At 42.8% G+C, this 18546-nt stretch overlaps 1 protein-coding gene across 1 annotated transcript; it reads left to right on the plus strand.

Annotated features, from left to right (window-relative positions):
* Positions 1-546: 546 nt before the first annotated feature.
* rexo1 (REX1, RNA exonuclease 1 homolog) lies at positions 547-16366 on the plus strand. The gene is made up of 16 exons (XM_042057321.1): positions 547-888; positions 1209-3307; positions 4342-4443; positions 4585-4816; positions 5148-5305; positions 7651-7788; positions 8194-8317; positions 8571-8696; positions 9148-9285; positions 9790-9903; positions 10994-11067; positions 11980-12090; positions 12230-12345; positions 12599-12737; positions 14412-14532; positions 15135-16366. The coding sequence occupies exons 1-16, from the start codon at positions 702-704 to the stop codon at positions 15221-15223; spliced, it is 4068 nt and encodes a 1355-aa protein (XP_041913255.1). The 5' UTR covers positions 547-701; the 3' UTR covers positions 15224-16366.
* The last annotated feature ends 2180 nt before the right edge of the window (positions 16367-18546 follow it).

Here is an 18546-nt window from a genome sequence, read left to right on the forward strand (position 1 = left end):
TTAAACAGACGTGTCTTTACTTTGTGTATAAATTATCCAATGAAGTTCAACATGGGCTATATAGGCCCTAAGCCTACCTCGTCGATACAAATGAATGAAATCATGGCCTTAAGTGCTATGTTAAGGCAAATACATAGGCCTACACATCGTAGCATCTATTTAGTGCAACCCTTCTGAATCGAGGTGCGGTAGGTCTATTTTTATTTATATATATATATATATATATAGAGAGAGAGAGAGAGAGAGAAAGGTGAGCCCGTCCCACCCCCACCCCCCCAATCTGCAAACAGTTGTAAAGCTATACGTCTACAATTGTAGGCTAAGTCATCGCGATGTAGGCCTAGTCGTTTATACAAACTTAAGAATAAGGTGTAAAACAATAAGGATTACCTGCATCTATTTAATACCGTAACAAATAAAATGAGATAACCAGGGAGTAACGCCGGGAATGCGCACAGGCATATATCAGGCGTTCTCATGACGTCAATATTGTGCGACGCCTGGGCCTTTGGTGCATGTTTTTTTTTTTTTAGTTGAACAATAAAAGATGGCGTCGTGCGGACGCTTGTTGTTCCTATTGAGAAGGAAAGTGGCAAAAGAAAGGTTCATCTAGAGACAGGTGTACATTTATTCAATAAAGAAGTGTAACTTGTGTTGATTTGACCTGAATTACATGGGAATGCTAGAGAGTTTGGGTGACTATGTTGAGATCCACCGGGTTTTTCCGTGGGATTGATTGCCCGTTTTACAGCGAGAGCTATAACGGGAAGATCGTCAAAAATGGGTGCAACCGACCGTACTGTCACTTCAGACACAGCAACCAGAGAAGAACTTCCTATGGAGCGTTTGAAGTCAGAAAAACTAAAGAACTCTCTTCAAGTACAAATGGTGATTTCCATTTTCCCTCTGTAAACAAATACATGCACGCGACAGCTGCAGTCTTCTGTTCTAAGCGACTATTGCACTGCGAGTACTACAAGCAGTTAGCTAATGGTTACTGCTGCAGAGCTTTTAATTCTTACTGCAAGCGAACCAAAATGTTTTTCGGCAGACGAAAATATTGGTGACATATTGAACGTTGAACAAAAGGCGTTCCTGGTGTGTTTTAATTCCGATTTAACTACTGTCTAGCCACAACCAATTGATTTTCAACTGCACTTCGTGCTATAACGCTTACTATTTTGCATGTATGTTTATGTTTTTTGCAGAAGAGTGTTATGACCCATTCAGTCCCGAGGTAGTGCGGCCAGAAGACCATCGCAATGAGGAACCTGAGACCAAGCGGCGACCAGGTTCTCCTATGGACGTGGGCGCCATTGAACTTGAATTGGTCAATCGCGCTATTGAGGCTGTTCAGTGTGAGGTGGAGAAAGAGAGGAGGAAACTCTCACATATCGGGGACCAGGAATATGAGCCTTCGTCAAGCTCCTCCACTGTGGGACCCAAACGGAAAAAGCCTGTCCCTGTTGCCTCTCATCAGGGTTATGACCCGGGGAGTTATCAGATGACACAAGGGACTGATTACAGCCCCACCCCTCGCTCCAATAAATACGTCTTGGACTCAGAAAGTGAGGATAACCATGGCAGTTCAATGGAGTACGTACCCACGGCTGTCAGCAAAACGTCAGCGAAAAAGTCTTTACTTTTCAGTCCGACTTCCCACGCCTCCAAACTTCCCTCCAGCCCTCAGAGTTCCTCTTCTGCAAAGTGCAAATACACGCTTGATGCATCCAAATCCCCTTTGGACTCAGAAAGTGAGGAAAATCATAGCAGTTCTCTGGAGTACGTACCCACAGCTGTTAGTAAAACATCGTCGAAAAAGTCCTTACTTTTCAGTCCAACCTCCCGCACCTCAAATCTTCCCTCTAGCCCCAAGAGATCCACATCTGTCAAGAACAAGTACACACTTGACAAATCCAAACCCCTCACTGACATGGAATATGACCCTCTATCCAACTTTTCTGCCAAACTGGCCAGCAAAAACAAGTACCAGAGGGCACTCACTACTGATGCAGAGACTAAGAAGGCGTTTCCGCCTACAAGTAAGAGGAAGCAATCTATAGATGAGGAGTATGTGCCTACAGTTAAAAAACAGCGACCGCAGCAGCCGGTGGTGGACAGTCAGAAGTACTCTGCCTATTTCGCAGAGTCAGACGAGGAGAGCTCTGGGACGGAGTACCGGCCGATGTTGCTCAGCCACCTGCAGCGACGGAAGAATGCCAGTGCCTCAGCTGAGGATGCTACTCGGAGGAGCTCGGAGGAGAAGGGCGACGCCGCTCCCTCCTCGAGGGTTCTGAAGCAACAGAGGAGCCAGAATTCCAAGCCAGAGGAAGTTTCCTCGCAGGGGGACTCAGGGGACCCAGAGGAGAGCCTGGATCGGGAACGGTCCCGAGAGAAAGTTCCTGAAAAGAAATCCAAAGACAGGGACAGTCAAAAGAAGAGCAGTAAGAATGGAGATACGAGAAGAGAAGAGAAGCGGCCCAGCGGAAAAAGCAGTGGTGAGAAGGTGAGGACGGGGAGCTCCAGCAGCGATAAAAAGAAGAAACTGAGCTCGGAGAGCATCAACAAGACTGAGAGGACTGATGATAAAAACAGACTGAAAGACAAGGTGGCACACAAGAGCAGGAAGGAGGAGAAGAGTACTGACGGCAAGAGCAGGAGACCTGAGAAGGTCAAAGGTGAGTCGAGTCACAAGGAGAAGGAGAGGAGCAGCGAGGTCAAAAAGCACAAGCCAGAGAAGACCCACGAAAGGGACTTGTCCAAATATAAGGATCAGAAAAACGGCAAGCTTCACTCGGCCGGGAAGGAGAAGGACAAAACCAAATCGAGCCAAGGGAGTGTGTCGGTCAGCAAAGACAAGAGTAGGAAAAGTGGCTCGTCGTCAGGCGGCAAAGAAGCCAAGGTGGGCAGGCAGAAACAGCGGTCACTGAGTCACGTCGATCTGTTTGGAGATGAGAGCGGAGAGGACGCCAGGCAGAAGGAGGAAGACGACGAAGATGATGATGATGAAGATGAGGAGGATGAGGAGGAGATCATTGTGAGGAAGTCAGCTGCTGCACACAGGCGGAAAGGCCTGTTGAGCAGCAAGAAGGACGCAGTTGACCTCAGGCGCTCGTTCTCTGAGGAGGAGATCGGAGAGGAAGATGACCGGAGTGATAACGAAGATGTTGATGATGGAGGTGTGGACTACTCAAACCTACAGGATGTGGACTATGACTCTGACCCCGACCCCCTGGAGGAGTGCCTGCGGATCTTTAATGAGTCCAAAGACGTAAAAACTGAGGACAAAGGGAGGCAAGCCAAACAGGTACTGCCAGTGTTACATTTAACCCATATTTAATCACTTTAGTTTACAGGTCAGCGTGTTCAATCCAGCATTGTGCAAAAAGTTTGAGTTGTTTTACAGAAACATTCGTAGTAGAAATGTATTTTCATCTTACAGAGCAGGATGTTCAAATATTGATTAAATCCAGTATTAAGTTTTAGGGGTTTTACAAAAACATTAATAGTAGAAATGTATTTAATTTTCTAAAATGAGTGGTTCAATAGGAGATATTATACTTCAAACATTCTTATTAAGTATTCCAGTGAGGCATTTATATGCTGTTAATGGAAGAATGTAACAAAGTCGGAGACCACATTCAGAGTTGGAAGTGACCAGTGTAACTAGGGATAACATGAAGAGACAGAAATGATCGAGACAGTCTAAATCCACTGTAGAACTCCCAAATCCTTGTTACAACCAGCCTTGCCTTAAATTCTGCAGGCATGGTGGAGCAGCGGTAACGTAACTGACTGACAATCGGTCGACTCGGGTTTCGATTCCCACCATTGCGAGTTTGTGTCGCCTTGGATAAAAGCGTCTGCTAAGTATCAGTCAACTTTTAAGTTCTAAGTACCTGAACAATGGTGCAAGTGTACCTATAGGTGAATTGATACTAATATTGAAGTCAGATTTTAAATACCATTTTAAAGTCAAATCTCTGTAAGGCCTTTTTAACACGTACACACTGACAAAAAGGGGAAGAGACCATTAATGGCAACTTTATACTTTTCCATTTGCATTATGTGTATCTTTCTTTATCAGATGCTTCCACCCCCCCTGCCCTACAGGTTGAAAACAACTCGTCGTAATGTCATCCAAAATGGTGCAGTACACAGGAGAAGTAGTAGCATTGTACTGAGGGTTTTTGATTTAGCTTCCCTCAGCATCTGACACTGGCACAGATGTGTCTCTGATAACATGTGGGTCCACCGGATGCCTTCAGAGGCAGCTGCCATGTGGCCCCATTACTAAACTGAGAAGTGGGACCTTTTCCCCTCATTGTTTTGTCTTCACAGTCAACCAAGGAGCCAGCAGACCATGATGCTTCCGACAGCACTTTATCAACAGTCATTCCTGGACAGAAGAAGCGAGTCTCACATTTTGCAGCCAAAGGAAGCGTGAGTCTTTTATACATGTTGGGGTTTTTTTTTTAAATGAAGGTGCAATTTCTTGTTTTTGCTGTTTAAAATAGAACCTGTTTCCTTAGAGACCAGCACTAACGTAACATGGACCTCTCTCTGTGGGACTTCTCTGTGCAGGCCGAGTCGTCTCGGGCATCGGTGGTCAGGCCGTACCGGAGGCCAACAGCGCAGGAGATGTGCTACCAGCGTATGCAGATGGCGCAGCAGCAGGCTGAGCAGCTAGCCGTCGTGGTGAAAGCCGCCACCGCCGCGTCCTCCTCCTACTCCTTGTCCAGCTCCTCCACCTCTATCTCTGGGGAAAAGAAGAGAGTGGCCCATCGGCCTAACCCCTCCGCACTTTCTCTTAAAGGTATGAAAAGCAATGCAGTGTGCCTGACTACACCATATTACTAGAGTGTGTGATATTCCAATAGTTAAGGATGGCAATATAGCATTCTTGAGTTTTAATGCTATGTAGTATAGACAGGTATTTCTGCCTCTATATTAGTAGTCTTTAGTCTTTAATTGTGGGTGCTAAAGCTTTTAAATTTAAAAGGGAGATGAACTTGATGATGTTATCATGAGTGAAATATTAAACCAGATGCTGGAAACGTGAACTTTGCACCTGTGCTGACTTGTTGTTGAGAGCTGGAGCTCCTGGTCAGTTGTCAAGAGACTCTTTCTCCGCCTTTCTACTTCAGCTTCATCCGAAGCTAAAAGGAGTGGCTCGCGAGTGTTGTCCCCCACCAGAGCGACCCCCGAGCTGCCCTCTGTAAAGGCCCACACCTCTGCAGGCATCCTCTCTAAGACCATGTCCACCAGCATGCAGAAGAGAGTGGCCCACACCCCCACCATGAAGGTCAGTGGCAGCCATTTTTGCTTTAAATCAAAGAAGGATACTATTTTCTGGTTCTGTTTGGTAGAGCGGTCGAGGAGGAACACTTCCCCGATTATTTGCCCCATGTCTCTGCGCAGTAGGATTAATTTCATCAGACGAGACGCGAGGAAATATGTTCGTCAACAACCTTTTTATTCATGACTAAGACGAGACGATGACGAAACTGCACTAATGTCCTGAAACACTGACTAATACTATCTTAAGATGCATTATTGTTGACGAAAAAAGACAAGACTAAAATGTTTTGCATGAAATAAAAACTAAGATAAAATCTCTCTTCATTTTCGTCTATAAAATGAGAAGGAGAATATCTAGCTGTTACGTTTTCAAAATACGTTTTTAAAATTACTGTTGCTGCAACCCTGTGGCGGCAACACGAAACTACATAGAACAAGAACACTGGAGATTTCTGCCAGGGTTAGCAAGCTAACTAAGCTTTATGCCACAATGCTACATACCCAGAAGTTGAAGCTTCTCTTATAAAATTAACATCCCCCAGAATGTCCATACGAAAATTTTCAGCAAGTAATGTCAACTATTTAACTAGTTACACTGATGATGCAAAGTTCGCTAGCAAGTTAGCTTAGATGGAGAGTTAGGAGAATGTGTTGCGTTTGGGCGCATATCACCATCTAGCGTGGCGGAGTAAACTTAACTTAACCAATAAAAAGAAACGCATGGACCATCTAGCTAAAAAAATAAATAAAAAATAGACATACTTCAGCAGTAGGCTATATTAGCTTGCGGACCCCTTGGGATCGCGTGCGGACCACCAGCGGTCCCCGGACCACACTGAGAAACACTGGTTTACGAAGATCATGACAGTGGTCCAGTCAAATCTTTTACTGTCTATGGTCAAATCCCAGCCGAGCTATAACTGTAGGTCGACTTACAGTACCTGTGCATGTAAACATACTGACTGACAAAAAAATCTGAATGAGTAATTATATCAGACGAGTAGCCCTGTGGACACACAATATTGTTGGAAAATTGAGATGTGTGAAACACTATTTGACTGAAATGGTAATCAGAAATAATTTGTTATGAAAAAAGACTAAAATGTTTTGACTAAAACTGACTAAGACTAAGATACCTGTAGTTTTCTTTTGACTAAAACTAGACTAACAAAAATGATATTTGAATGACTAAATATGACAAAGACTAAAAAGGACATTTCATCACAAGACTAAGACTAAGACTAAATTAAAAATAGGTGACAAAATTAACACAATTAACTGCGCAGCCAGGGAGGAACACTTCCCTGATTATCTGCCCTATGTCTTTGCCAGTAGAGGGCAGTGATGTGGACAGAGGTGGATAGGGTGGGGATATACTCATGATTCAGCTTCATCACAGTTCTTGAGTTGTTTAGTTCAGTGCAGTAATTTCCTGTGTATTAGCCGCATTTGTGTATATCATTTATGTGGTTATGGAGAAATTATATGTATGTTTGTACTTGAACTTTTTCCCATTAGTGTTACATGTCTGTCCTTTTTTACAATAGAGCTACTACTATGAAATGGACGCAAAAAAAAAAATAGACTTATGACAATAAAGTATTATCTTATTAATAAGATGTATTATCTATCCATCTATAAACTGCAGGAGAGTGTTTTATACAAATAAAAAAACAAAACCATTTATTAACCATACCTGTGTATTAACTGCAGTGGCCAATAGCCCAATGAATAAAAATCGAATTGAGCTTTAATCATTAAGAGGAATGAAGAGAAGAAATGCATTCCCATGTATAGCCTGCCCCAGTGTATTGATGTCATAGCTGAAGAAATTTTGCAAAATCAATGTATAAACCTTGGTAATGTACAGTATATTAATAAGAAGGCCTGTGATGAGTTTTGGTTTGTTATATATATATACTAGTTTATATAGCTTGACAGTGATCTATTGTAGGTTGTGTAAGCAACAGATATTGCCCATGTTTGGATTAAAAATACAAACAAATCAAATTTATAAAATTTTTAGCATCTCAATGCAGATTGATTGGATAATTGGCAAATATCAATATATTTAAATGAGTCTGTCCCTCTCCTCCAACATAACTAGAGAATCAATGTAGGTTTTCAGTCAATCAAATAGCCACACATCACATCACCCAATAAATCGTACATTGACTGAGATTAGGCTGCTAAGTAGATGTATGGATGCTGCTGTTAGGATGGGGATGGGGCACATGTAGCAACAGGGGCCCCTCTGACTGTTTCCCCTCTCCCCACCTTTGAGGTGGCCCTAATGTTATCATGGCCCCACCGGATGCCCCCAAATTATTCTCCTCTCCCTCTCCTCAGAGTTCATCAATGAAGCGGCCGGTCATCCCCACCGAGTTTGGAGCCAAAGTCCCCACCGGAGTCCGCCAGCGCTACCTCAACCTCTTCATTGACGAGTGCCTAAAGGTCTGCCCCTCGGAGCCCGCAGCCTTCCAGATGGTGAGCGCCTCCCTGCCCAACAGACTCACAAGGGGCGTGCGTGCGTGCGTGTGTATGTGCGTGCACAATGCACATACAAGCGCGCACACGCGTGTGTGTGTGTGTGTGTGTGTGTGTGTGTCAGCGAGCAAATGCAAGTGTTTGTTCATGTGTAGCTGTATTTCAACAGATGGAGCAAAGGAGTGTGTATGTTTCTGTTTTTCTTATTGTGTGTGTGTGAGAGAGAGAGCTTCCTGCTCAGCTGCAGTAAAGTACGGAAAAATGGTTACTCAGGGTGCACACACAGATGAAAAATATGTATACCTGTACATTACTGTTAGTGGATTTGGATCAAAGCATTTGACTGGATGTAAATGCTGTGATGGGATTGGACGCTGTGAGCATGCAGTCTGTGCTTCCTTGCAGGCGCTGGATGAGGAGCAGGTGGTGTACGACCGCAGCAGCAGTAAGAACATCTACCTGAATGTGGCCGTCAACACGCTGAAGAAGCTACGCAGCAAAAGCACTTTGCCTGCCTCAAACCCGCCCAGTACGTCTCTCACACACACACACACACACACACACATCAAAACACCCTGTTCCTCAAACTTTGATTCAAAACACTGAAATCCAATTACGTAATCCCGCTAAGCTCACATTTTGTATTGCTAAGCTCATATTTTGTATTATGTATTAGCTGTTGGCGCACCCAACATGTGCATCATGTCATGGCTTTCCAAACAACCCAAAGGTCAGACTTATTTCCCCTCTAACCCACCCCACCCATCGCTGCTGTTCTCCAGAGTATCAAGCGGCGAGCGCCAGCCAGAAGATTCAGTCTCATGAGAAGATGCTGGGGGGCCGCATGGCAGCCAAGACTAGCTTCACCGTCAACAGGATGGGCAAACAGCAGGAGTTGGAACTCCGAGGTGACTAACCGCATCCTTAGAAAGTAGATTCCGTTTTGATTCCTCTGACTTGTCAACTAATGTAAATTCTGGAATGGCTAGCAGAAAAACCAAAGGGTTAATGCCTGTTCACACTGGCAGAGATAACTGTAACGCTAACAGTGAAAAACGACAGCAAACTAACTAAAGTATTGCTTTAGCTAATATAAACAACAATGTACACACTGCATACTATAGCGACAACAACATGGAAAACTATATAGTTTTCAGAGCGATTTTGTGAATGATAGAAGCGCTGTCAGACAATCAGAATCTATAGAATATCAGGCATCACATTCATGAACATGAAGAGAGACTTTCCCGGTCATTGGTTCCAGTTGCAGTAGTCCTTATAGTTATGGTGGACGGGGCTTTAAGCAGGTATGTAAACCGTGTGTGTGTGTGTGTGTGTCTGTGGCATGCTGCTCCACAGGTGCGTGTCTGTATGCCAAGCTGAAGGAGTACCTCATGACTGAAGAACAGCTACAGGAGCACGGCTACCCCAGACCCAACCCTGACCGCCCAGGCCACATCATCATCCACAACGCCCCGGAGAAGAAGAACCTAGATCGTGAGGACCAACACACACAAATACATACATACATACATACATACATACATACATACATACATACATACATACATACATACATACATGCATACATACATACATGCATGCATGCATACATACATACATACATACATGCATGCATGCATACATACACACACACACACACCTTCTGGCTTTCTCTCTGCCACTTCTTCTGCACACATATTCTATCCTCCTCACATACTCTTTCACTGACTCTTGCATGAACACACACACACACACACACACACACACACACACACACACACACACACACACACACACATAAATATTCTCCGTTTCGATGTCTTTGTCTCTCTCACTCCTGCACGCACTCATATAGTCAGTCTGTCTCTCATTCACTTGGTCGCTTACTCCCTCATCCCTGCACACGCGTATGAAAACATGCCCAATCAGGCTCTCCGTTTGTCTCTACTTTACATGGCAGTTGCCACAGCTACTGATGAGCTGCCCTGCCTCTTCCAGCTTTCTCTAAGGTGTGCTGCCGCTGTGGGGCCGAGTACAAGATCAACGTCAACGGCAGTTGTGTGCGCAAGGAGGAGTGCAGCCACCACTGGGGCCGCCTGCGCCGCTACCGAGGTCAGAGGTCACCCGGGGAGATGGTGGGGTGGGTTGGCCTGGGGGCAGTTGTGGGGAGTGACCGGGCTTTCAAACTGCTGTTATTTCATCTTGTTTATCTTTATTTTACACACCTGATTAGTTCATTTTAGGCACTATATGTGAGAATGCTTATTCATAAATAAACTAAAAACAAAATGTGAAGCAATAACTATTTTGATGTAAATACAGAAATGCCTATAATTTAGCAGCTAGTCCCGGTCCATTCCTCTCTCATACACTTTCTACCACAAAAGGCACTAGTGAGTCACTATAATGAAGCCAGCAAGGCAAAGCAAGTATGTAGCATAGATTTAGCACCTTTTAATTGTAATGTTTACATTAGGCATGAATACTTTGGTAAAAAATCTTAACCTTAAGGCAACACAAGCAGGAGTGTAAAGAGGTACCATCTTTAATCACGATCGGAGATGGGGAAATGTTACCATCAACAAAGTTCCAGCAGAAAATCCAAAGTTCTCTGGGGCGAGGCCCAATCTTATCCAGGTTCAATTACATTGTTTCCCGGCAAAACCATTACATACAGACATATGACAAAACCCATGATTGTCATGCTGTAGTTTCCGCAGAGAGAATAGACAACTCAAGCAAAATGCCACATATGCATCTTCCCTGTTGTTGGAGGCTACATCACATGATATTAATTATATGTCAGCACTATTCTCTGCAGAAGCATAGGCAATGCGTATCACATAGTCACTTGTCTGACTCAGGGAATTCCTTCACTATTCTAATGGCTGTTGCATGATCTTTATTAGAGAGCCATTCATGGAGAGAGCAAGTGGAATGTACAGAAATGTATCTTGTAATAGTGGGAGACTCAATACAAAAGAAGAACGTCAATTCTTCCTAAACGCAATACACTGTATGTAAACCATATACATAATAATTCTATATGTGATGTCCAACACATTCAATGTAGGGATCGTCTTAAAATGTCTACCACAGTACAAGTGAATGGCATCCTGTGCAGGATGTTTCATAAAGCAGGCCTGAGGACAGAATCCTTTGGGCGATTTGTGTTTTATGCTCTAATGGTCTTTGCTTGCAGTGTCTGGTGGCTGGGAGACACATTATAACTGCTGCTCAGGTGCTGTGGGCTCACTTGGATGCCAGGTGGCAAAGGTAATCTCTACGGGGTTCTGTCAGAAACTCTCACCTGTGCTTTTTGTTGAGCACATAAAATTGCTCCTCAGTCTGTCATATTGATGTTCTAAAGGTGCTGCAAAAAAGATAAGCTATAAAGAAAGAAGCGGCATAGAAGGCATGAGGTATTTTAGAAATGCTGCACTTTTGGTTTGTCCTTTTAGTGTTGTAAGTCCAAAATGGGTTTTAGTTTGGAGGTGTTACACAATTAGTGGATGTAAATTTGATGAGCTAAAGTATGCAGTGCACACAGAGTGGCATGTGTTGTATCAGACATCAAACGCAGTATCTACATCTGTGGCTGCAGTATCAGTCTTTAGGGAAGGGAAGGTGCTCCGTGAGAGGAAGTGTCAGCAGTATTACCACGTCATTCCCTGCATTCCAATGAGGTCAGAACTTCCAAGAAGTTGACAAAGCCTTGCACAACGGCCATTTTAGTCGGAATTCATGACAGAAAGGTGGAATTTCTGGCAAGATGTCTCTTTCTTAAGTCCATAGAAACAAACAATCCTAATAATGTATTAGTTGGATTACCACAAGCCAATCAGAAAGTGCGAAAATTCTTAGACTGTTGAGAGTCTAGACTTTAACAACTGTAGACTGAGTACATAGAGACTCTCTTAAATATTCTCTCTCGTTCTCTCTCTCTTTCTTTCTCTCTTTTTCTCTCTCTGTTTCTGACACTAGGGGGCACTTTCAAAAATAGTCGCTATGTTATTGGAGGTTATCGATGATATGTTTGAGGTTGAGGGTGATTGACTATGACGCTTCCAATAGTGAATAGTGGTTGAATGTAAATGTATGTCACACTGTAGTTTTTGTGTGGATTAATGAATATGTTCTTCCCATCACTTCTTGTTTGTTTATTGTGTGTTTACTATTTATTTACAGCAACACGTGCAGGATGGGCGCAAGGAGGCGGTAGAGGGATACGTCAAGACCTTCAACAAGCCTCTGCCACCGGATGGAGATGCTGGGGTGTTTGCCCTGGACTGTGAGATGGTGAGTAATTGGTCAGAGAGACCCCATGTTACCTCTGTAGTGTGGAGCTAACATGCCCAGTGTCCAGAGGGATCGTGAAAAGGCTCTCAAACTTGCGGGTGGTGCCTTTCCTCATGTCTCCTCTTTTCTCTGTCCTCAGTGTTACACCAAGCAAGGCCTGGAGCTGACCCGCGTGACGGTCATCAACTCGGAGCTGAAGGTCATCTATGACACATTTGTCAAGCCCGAGAGCAAAGTGGTGGACTACAACACAAGGTCCGAACCCTCAAGGCGTGATTCTCGCAAGGGGATGGCGTGATGCTTGAAACTTTTATCTATTATGCAAGACACATTTCTTTCTTTCTCTCTCTCTGTGCTGTGTATCTGTCTCTCTTTCTTTCTTTCTCTCTTTCTCTCTGTCCCTCATTTTTTACTGTGTGTGTGTGTGTGTGTGTGTGTTTGTGTGTGTGTGTGTGTGTGTGTGTGTGTGTGTGTGTGTGTGTGTTTTAACCTAAATCTGTGACTCCAGGTTCTCGGGTGTGACGGAGGAGGATCTGGAGAGTTGCTCCATCACCATGAGAGACGTGCAGGCCGTGCTGCTCAGCATGTTCAGCGCTGACTCCATCCTGATTGGACACAGCTTGGAGAGTGACCTCACGGCCCTCAAGGTGAACCTCCACACCACAGCACAGCACTGGCTGAATTAGACATGTTCTAGTGTAACAAATCTGTAAACTCATATTTAGTTGCAAAAAGGATGCAGACAATATATCATATGTTGTTGAAAAGGACATATATCACTATTTCATTGAAAATATATGTTCATTTTAAATTTGTTACCAGCAACACGTTTCAAAAAAAGTTGGGACGGGGCCAAGAAAATTCTGGAAAAGTTGTGTAATGATAAAGAAAACAAAAGGAGGAATATTTTGCAACTAATTAGGGAATCTGGCAACATGATTGGGTATGAAAAAGAGCATCCCATAAAGACTCTGGGATCACTTTGTGTAAATGTGTATGGACAAATGATGACACAATATAATTATAATGCTTTTTATGAAATGTACTATTTGGGGAGTTAATCATCTACAGTACATAATATCATTACAATATTCAGAGAATCCAGAGAAATCTTTGCAAACAAGGGACTAGGCTAAAAAACAATATTTGATGGCCATCAGATAGTACTGCATTAAAACCGTAGCTGTTTATTCAATATAAATCATTGTATGGGCTCAGGTAAACCTCTGATAACGTCGTTGTCAGGGGGAAATGGATGCTGATTCTCTATATTATCTCTATATAACATTTACAGTTTAAGTTCTGTACATCTTACATGTGACTTTCGGCAAGTTTCAGTTACACCCGGATCGTTATGATTTACGAGTTCGTAGTAAACCATGCGTACACGTTAATTTACATTTGATTTTCAAGTTACAGGGCCCAGGTGCCAAAATGGCCTGTCTGGAGTCCAGACCTGTCAAATTAGGTGCATCATAGAATGAAAAACATGATGAAGAATACCCCATACAGTTGAGCAACTGAAATCCAATATCAGCAGGAATAGGACAACATTTCATTCTTAAAACTCTAGCAACTGGTCTCCTCAGTTCCTAAACATTTTCAGAATGTTGCTAAATGAAGAGGTGAAGCAGCACAGTGGTAAACATGCCCCCGTCCCAACCTTTTTTTTTTTAAACATGTTGCTGGCATCAAATTCAAAATGAACATATATTTTCCATGAAATAGTAATTTTCAACATTTGATATGTTGTCTATTTGCACCTAAATATGGGTTTATAAGATTTGTATACATCACATTCTGTTTTTATTTGCATTTTACATAACGTCCCAACTTTTTCTGATTTGGGGTTGTAAGTTGTATTTGGCAAAAAATGGCTGTAAATTATACAGAGAAACAGTTATAATTTTAGGGGAAATGCAAGATCGTCAATATATTGTATCCCATATACTGTATGTACCAAATGTATATCATACACTCACATCTGAATTACTCTGGAGGATTGGTCCTATATTACTGTCTCTTTACATTTTAAAAATGCTGTACATACATGGTACATAATCTAAAATACTTTTACTTTTATTTTTATTTTCATTTTATGAGATGACTATAATTTTAACAACCTTTTTGTTTGTGAAGTGACCTTGGGTGTCATGAAAGGCGCTTTAAATAAAATGTATTATTATTAGATTATTATTATAATCCTAGTACAGTTGATCATTATATATACATGTTTTTGTTTTTATACAATGGCCCATCCAGAAAAGCTGTCTTGTGGGTGCAAGCTTGATTTGACTAAATGGCTTGTTCCTGTTTTGCAGCTGGTGCACAGTACTGTAGTGGACACAGCCATAGTATTCCCCCACCGCTTAGGCTTGCCCTACAAACGCGCCCTGAGGAACCTGATGGCAGACTACCTCAAACGCATCATACAGGACAACGGTGAGGCCCTCAAGCTCACTTGGATTACTTAATATGTTTACCTCTTTGACAGTTATAGATGCAGTTAAAGCATATTTCAGGATTCAGCTGGCTATGTGCTAAATATGAGGGCTATTAAACAACAGCTTTGGTCTACGTTCCAACAGTGTTGTGTCAGTGCAGTTGAACAAAATTATTCAGAAATCAATTATTGTTCAATTTCTGTCTGTTTGCTGTAAGAGCTAATGTACATATGACTTTGGTGACAACAGGTAGAGTGTGGATGTTGTGTTCCTAAACCCTCCTTTAACTCGTCCTGGTGGGTGTAGGGGGGTAAACCTGGTCAGTCATAGGAAGAGGTAATAATGAATAGAGCATGATTCTCAGCCTATGTTGGTGAGATTATATGACTAAATACTATTTAGTCATATAATCGATACAATGATATAATAAACTAAATGCACCTCATCTTCAATTGACATGACAGTCAAAGGAGGCAGTGGTTAGTATACTAATTCACAGCTTGATAGTTGACTTGAGCATGTAGTGCATATGAGCAGGCCTGTGTGTAGTATGATATAAAATCACTTGTCCCTGACTTGTCCCTTCATCTGTGACTGCAGTTGAGGGTCACGACTCCAGTGAGGACGCCTGCGCCTGCATGGAGCTCATGATGTGGAAGATCAAAGAGGACGCCAAGGTCAAGAGATGACCTTTGACATCTTTCTGCTCCTACTTGTCACCGCATCAGGAGAGAAAGACTGAACACTGAAGGGAAATGAGAGAGAGAGAGAGACAAAAAGAGAGAGAAATGAAAGAGAGAAGTAAAAGAAAGGATGCCCCATAGCCGTCAAAATGCACTGTTGGCCTGTGTTCTAATGGACCTCTTGTAGATGTGTATATTTGGGAGTTTGGCGCAGCTCCAGGCTTTCGTAAGGGGCTCGAGGAGGAGGCCCCAATGGTGGTGTATCCTTTTGGAAGGCTGAGTTGTCGGAGCCGAGTTGCACTATGAAGGTTCCTACTGTTAAAGCCCCGGGTAGTCTAGAGCCGACCGTGTGAGATTAATCATGTACACCCATGCCACCGCAGCTAGCTACATAGCTGTTCAAACACGCTAGGATGCAGGCACGTCTTGTTTAGTTTTCTTTTTTTTGTTTGTTTGTTTTGTTTATTTTACTTTTTTGCTTCTTTGTTTTGTTTTGATCCCATTATGTTTATTACTTTTTGTGCGCATTCACAGACAACTGCCCATTATAGTCTGCTATAAATGCACTTACAGGGTCATTTAACTTTTGTTTGTACTACAAATAGTACTTCTTCTTTAAACGATTGTTTACATGGTGGAATGTGTCGTTGGTGGTTCATAGTTGATGAATGGCAAAAGACTTGAAACTAAGTAGTATTACTTTTATTATTATTATTATTATTATTATTATTATTATTATTACAATTCGGATATTCTATTAGTCATGCTTATTTAGAGAAGACTGTTAATTGGAATACACAGTGTTAAGTAGCTGAAGGAACAGCACCTTTCTTCTTGTGTAGTTAAAAAAAGATTCTGAGGCTCACCAAGCCCTTTGAAATGCATGACAAAGACGCTGATACTGAACTCACTATGGTTTGTCCTAACCTCACGTAGGTAGAACATATACCTGCCTGCCACCGTAGCCATCACTGAATCTTTTAGAGAAACAATAACTTCAGATATCATCAGTATATACAGTATAAAGGTCATCAAACCAACGGGATGATTTTTGTGTGAAATATGGAGCCTGCACGCAACATTGTACATATGTCACTAGATTGTTTTGTATGTTTTTCTTTTTCTATTAAACAATGTTAAATGACTCAATATGCATATCTGTGTAGGTCCTTTGTGGTTTACTTGTCATACTCTGTAAGAATACAATTTCCAACATGGAGATGAAAAATTTAGAGAAAAAAAATGGGTTTCTATTGTGTATTTTTATTTTGGACCTACAGTATGTTTGCGAGATGCAACATATGGTTGGTTTGTAAAGGCTTCTGCTCTCTGGATATCGTAGTTTTCATGGTCAGCATTATTCTTGTCCTCTCGTCCTTCTGCCATGTGCTGGTCATCTCTGGTCAAGTTCACCTCCACGGCCATTTTTCTGACAGGTGCTCTGCTGAAGATTTCCCTTTTTTTCTCGGAACAGCTGTTTTATCGGAAAAACAAAAAATCGAAACAAAAAAAAAAAGCCCAACTTGTGGTGTGTTCACAGCCCATTGTTGCCCCAGTGTGTGCTCCATTGAGCCCCCCGCGTGTCACTTGTCAGCACGAGCACCCAGTGTCCCCGGGATCAATACCGCACACAATGTTCTAGTGACAGGGAGGAGGCGTCCGGTCAGCACTTTATTGAGTGTCTGCGCAGATTTTGGACATGTGGGGGCAGAGGAGCAGGCAGGCAGCAGAAGGACTTCACCTCATTATCAACTTCGATCAGAGCTGTCCCTCTGATCACCTCTGACTGCTGGGGGTCAGGCCTGGCCCTCCTGGGCACACGGACCCCATGCTGGGCACAGGCTGCTCTATCCCTCAGGTCCCCCAGGATGGAGAAGAGTGACCCCACTGACCATTACCACAGACAAACATCAACAGGGACATATTTTCTTTAGCTGTTTTGTGTGTTTGGTGCTATCTTAGCTTAACGTGTAAATGAAAGTGAATTGATTGATATTTGTACCAATTTAGTAACATGTTTAACCTTTGCCCATAGTTAGTATTTCCATTAGCCCAAAACCAACAACTTAAAATAGTGGGGTATTTGGTTATTAACAGCCAGAGATACACTCTTTTAAAGAGTTCTGTGAACTTCTAATTGTACACTAATAGCACATTTAGTGCACAGTAACATCAGAGATTCTATGGTAACATCCCCTCCACACAAACAAAAACAGAAAGCCCCTTCCATCATGACCTTGACAGCCCAATTTCAATCCACCTCCACCACCATGTAACACACACACACACACACACACACTGATTATCTCTCATTAGCTCTCTTTCTCCGATTTCACACTTCTGTTGCCTCATTACTGAACTGATCTCTTGATGTTACCCTATTGATTTCCTGCCTCTCCACTCTTGAACAAGGCTAAAGAGCATCATTTGGTTTGAAAGAGATGTTACTTAAATGCCAGTAATTTATCTCCTGAAAAGATTTTGTTTGTCAGGTAAACAGTACTGACCTACAGAGCCAGTCAGCACTACAAGGATCCCTGGAGGAGGGATGTCCACAAGACTCTGTGTCAAGTCAAGTTCAATTGGTGATGCATTCTCTGAGGCAGGTATACAGTATATGTAGTCTCTACTGAAGGTCAGCAGATTGTTTGGGCTTGGATATGTTTACACCATGTCTGAGCTTGATTGGGGGATTTCATATGCTATTGGTTAGAAGGTCTCAGCTTCGAAATGTGAAATTATGCTGTTTGTATAGAGCAAATGACAGGACTTCTTGGTGTCTAATTAAAGTATCAAATCAGGTAAATGTTCATTTATGAGAGGCTGCACTTTAGTGATAATTAACATGTATTAAAATAATCGTTGGAGGTGACACCTCACTTGCCTGCTGTTCAAAAGGACTGCACTATCTGTCTGAAGTTGATTGGTTTGGGCAATATCGCAGTGTATATGGAGTTGGCTATAAGAGGTGAACTATGAACTATGATTAAAAGCTGGCACCCACCAGTATGAGTGCCAGCCTTTACTTATGGAGGATCACTGACCGGCAGCCCATATCCCCTATCCCTCTGGGTCAAAGGGCGGCTGGTCATATCAACCCCCACCGCCACCAGCACCACCACGCACACAAAGTAGTCTTTAGGCCCACAACGAGCCTCTAATAGCCCCCCTGTGCACGTCCAAAACGTTGCAGCGCTGCAAAGCTTCCAATTGTGTTGCTTGGCGATCGATCCAGCCGGTGTCCAAGGGGCCTCAGCTCTAAGCTGCTCTCCAGCAGATAACTGACAACTACAAAGCTCCCCTCTTGACAGGCGCTTGTCAATACAAAG

This window comes from Alosa sapidissima, chromosome 12 (genome assembly GCF_018492685.1).
Source record: "Alosa sapidissima isolate fAloSap1 chromosome 12, fAloSap1.pri, whole genome shotgun sequence".
NCBI classification, from domain to species: Eukaryota; Metazoa; Chordata; class Actinopteri; order Clupeiformes; family Clupeidae; genus Alosa; species Alosa sapidissima.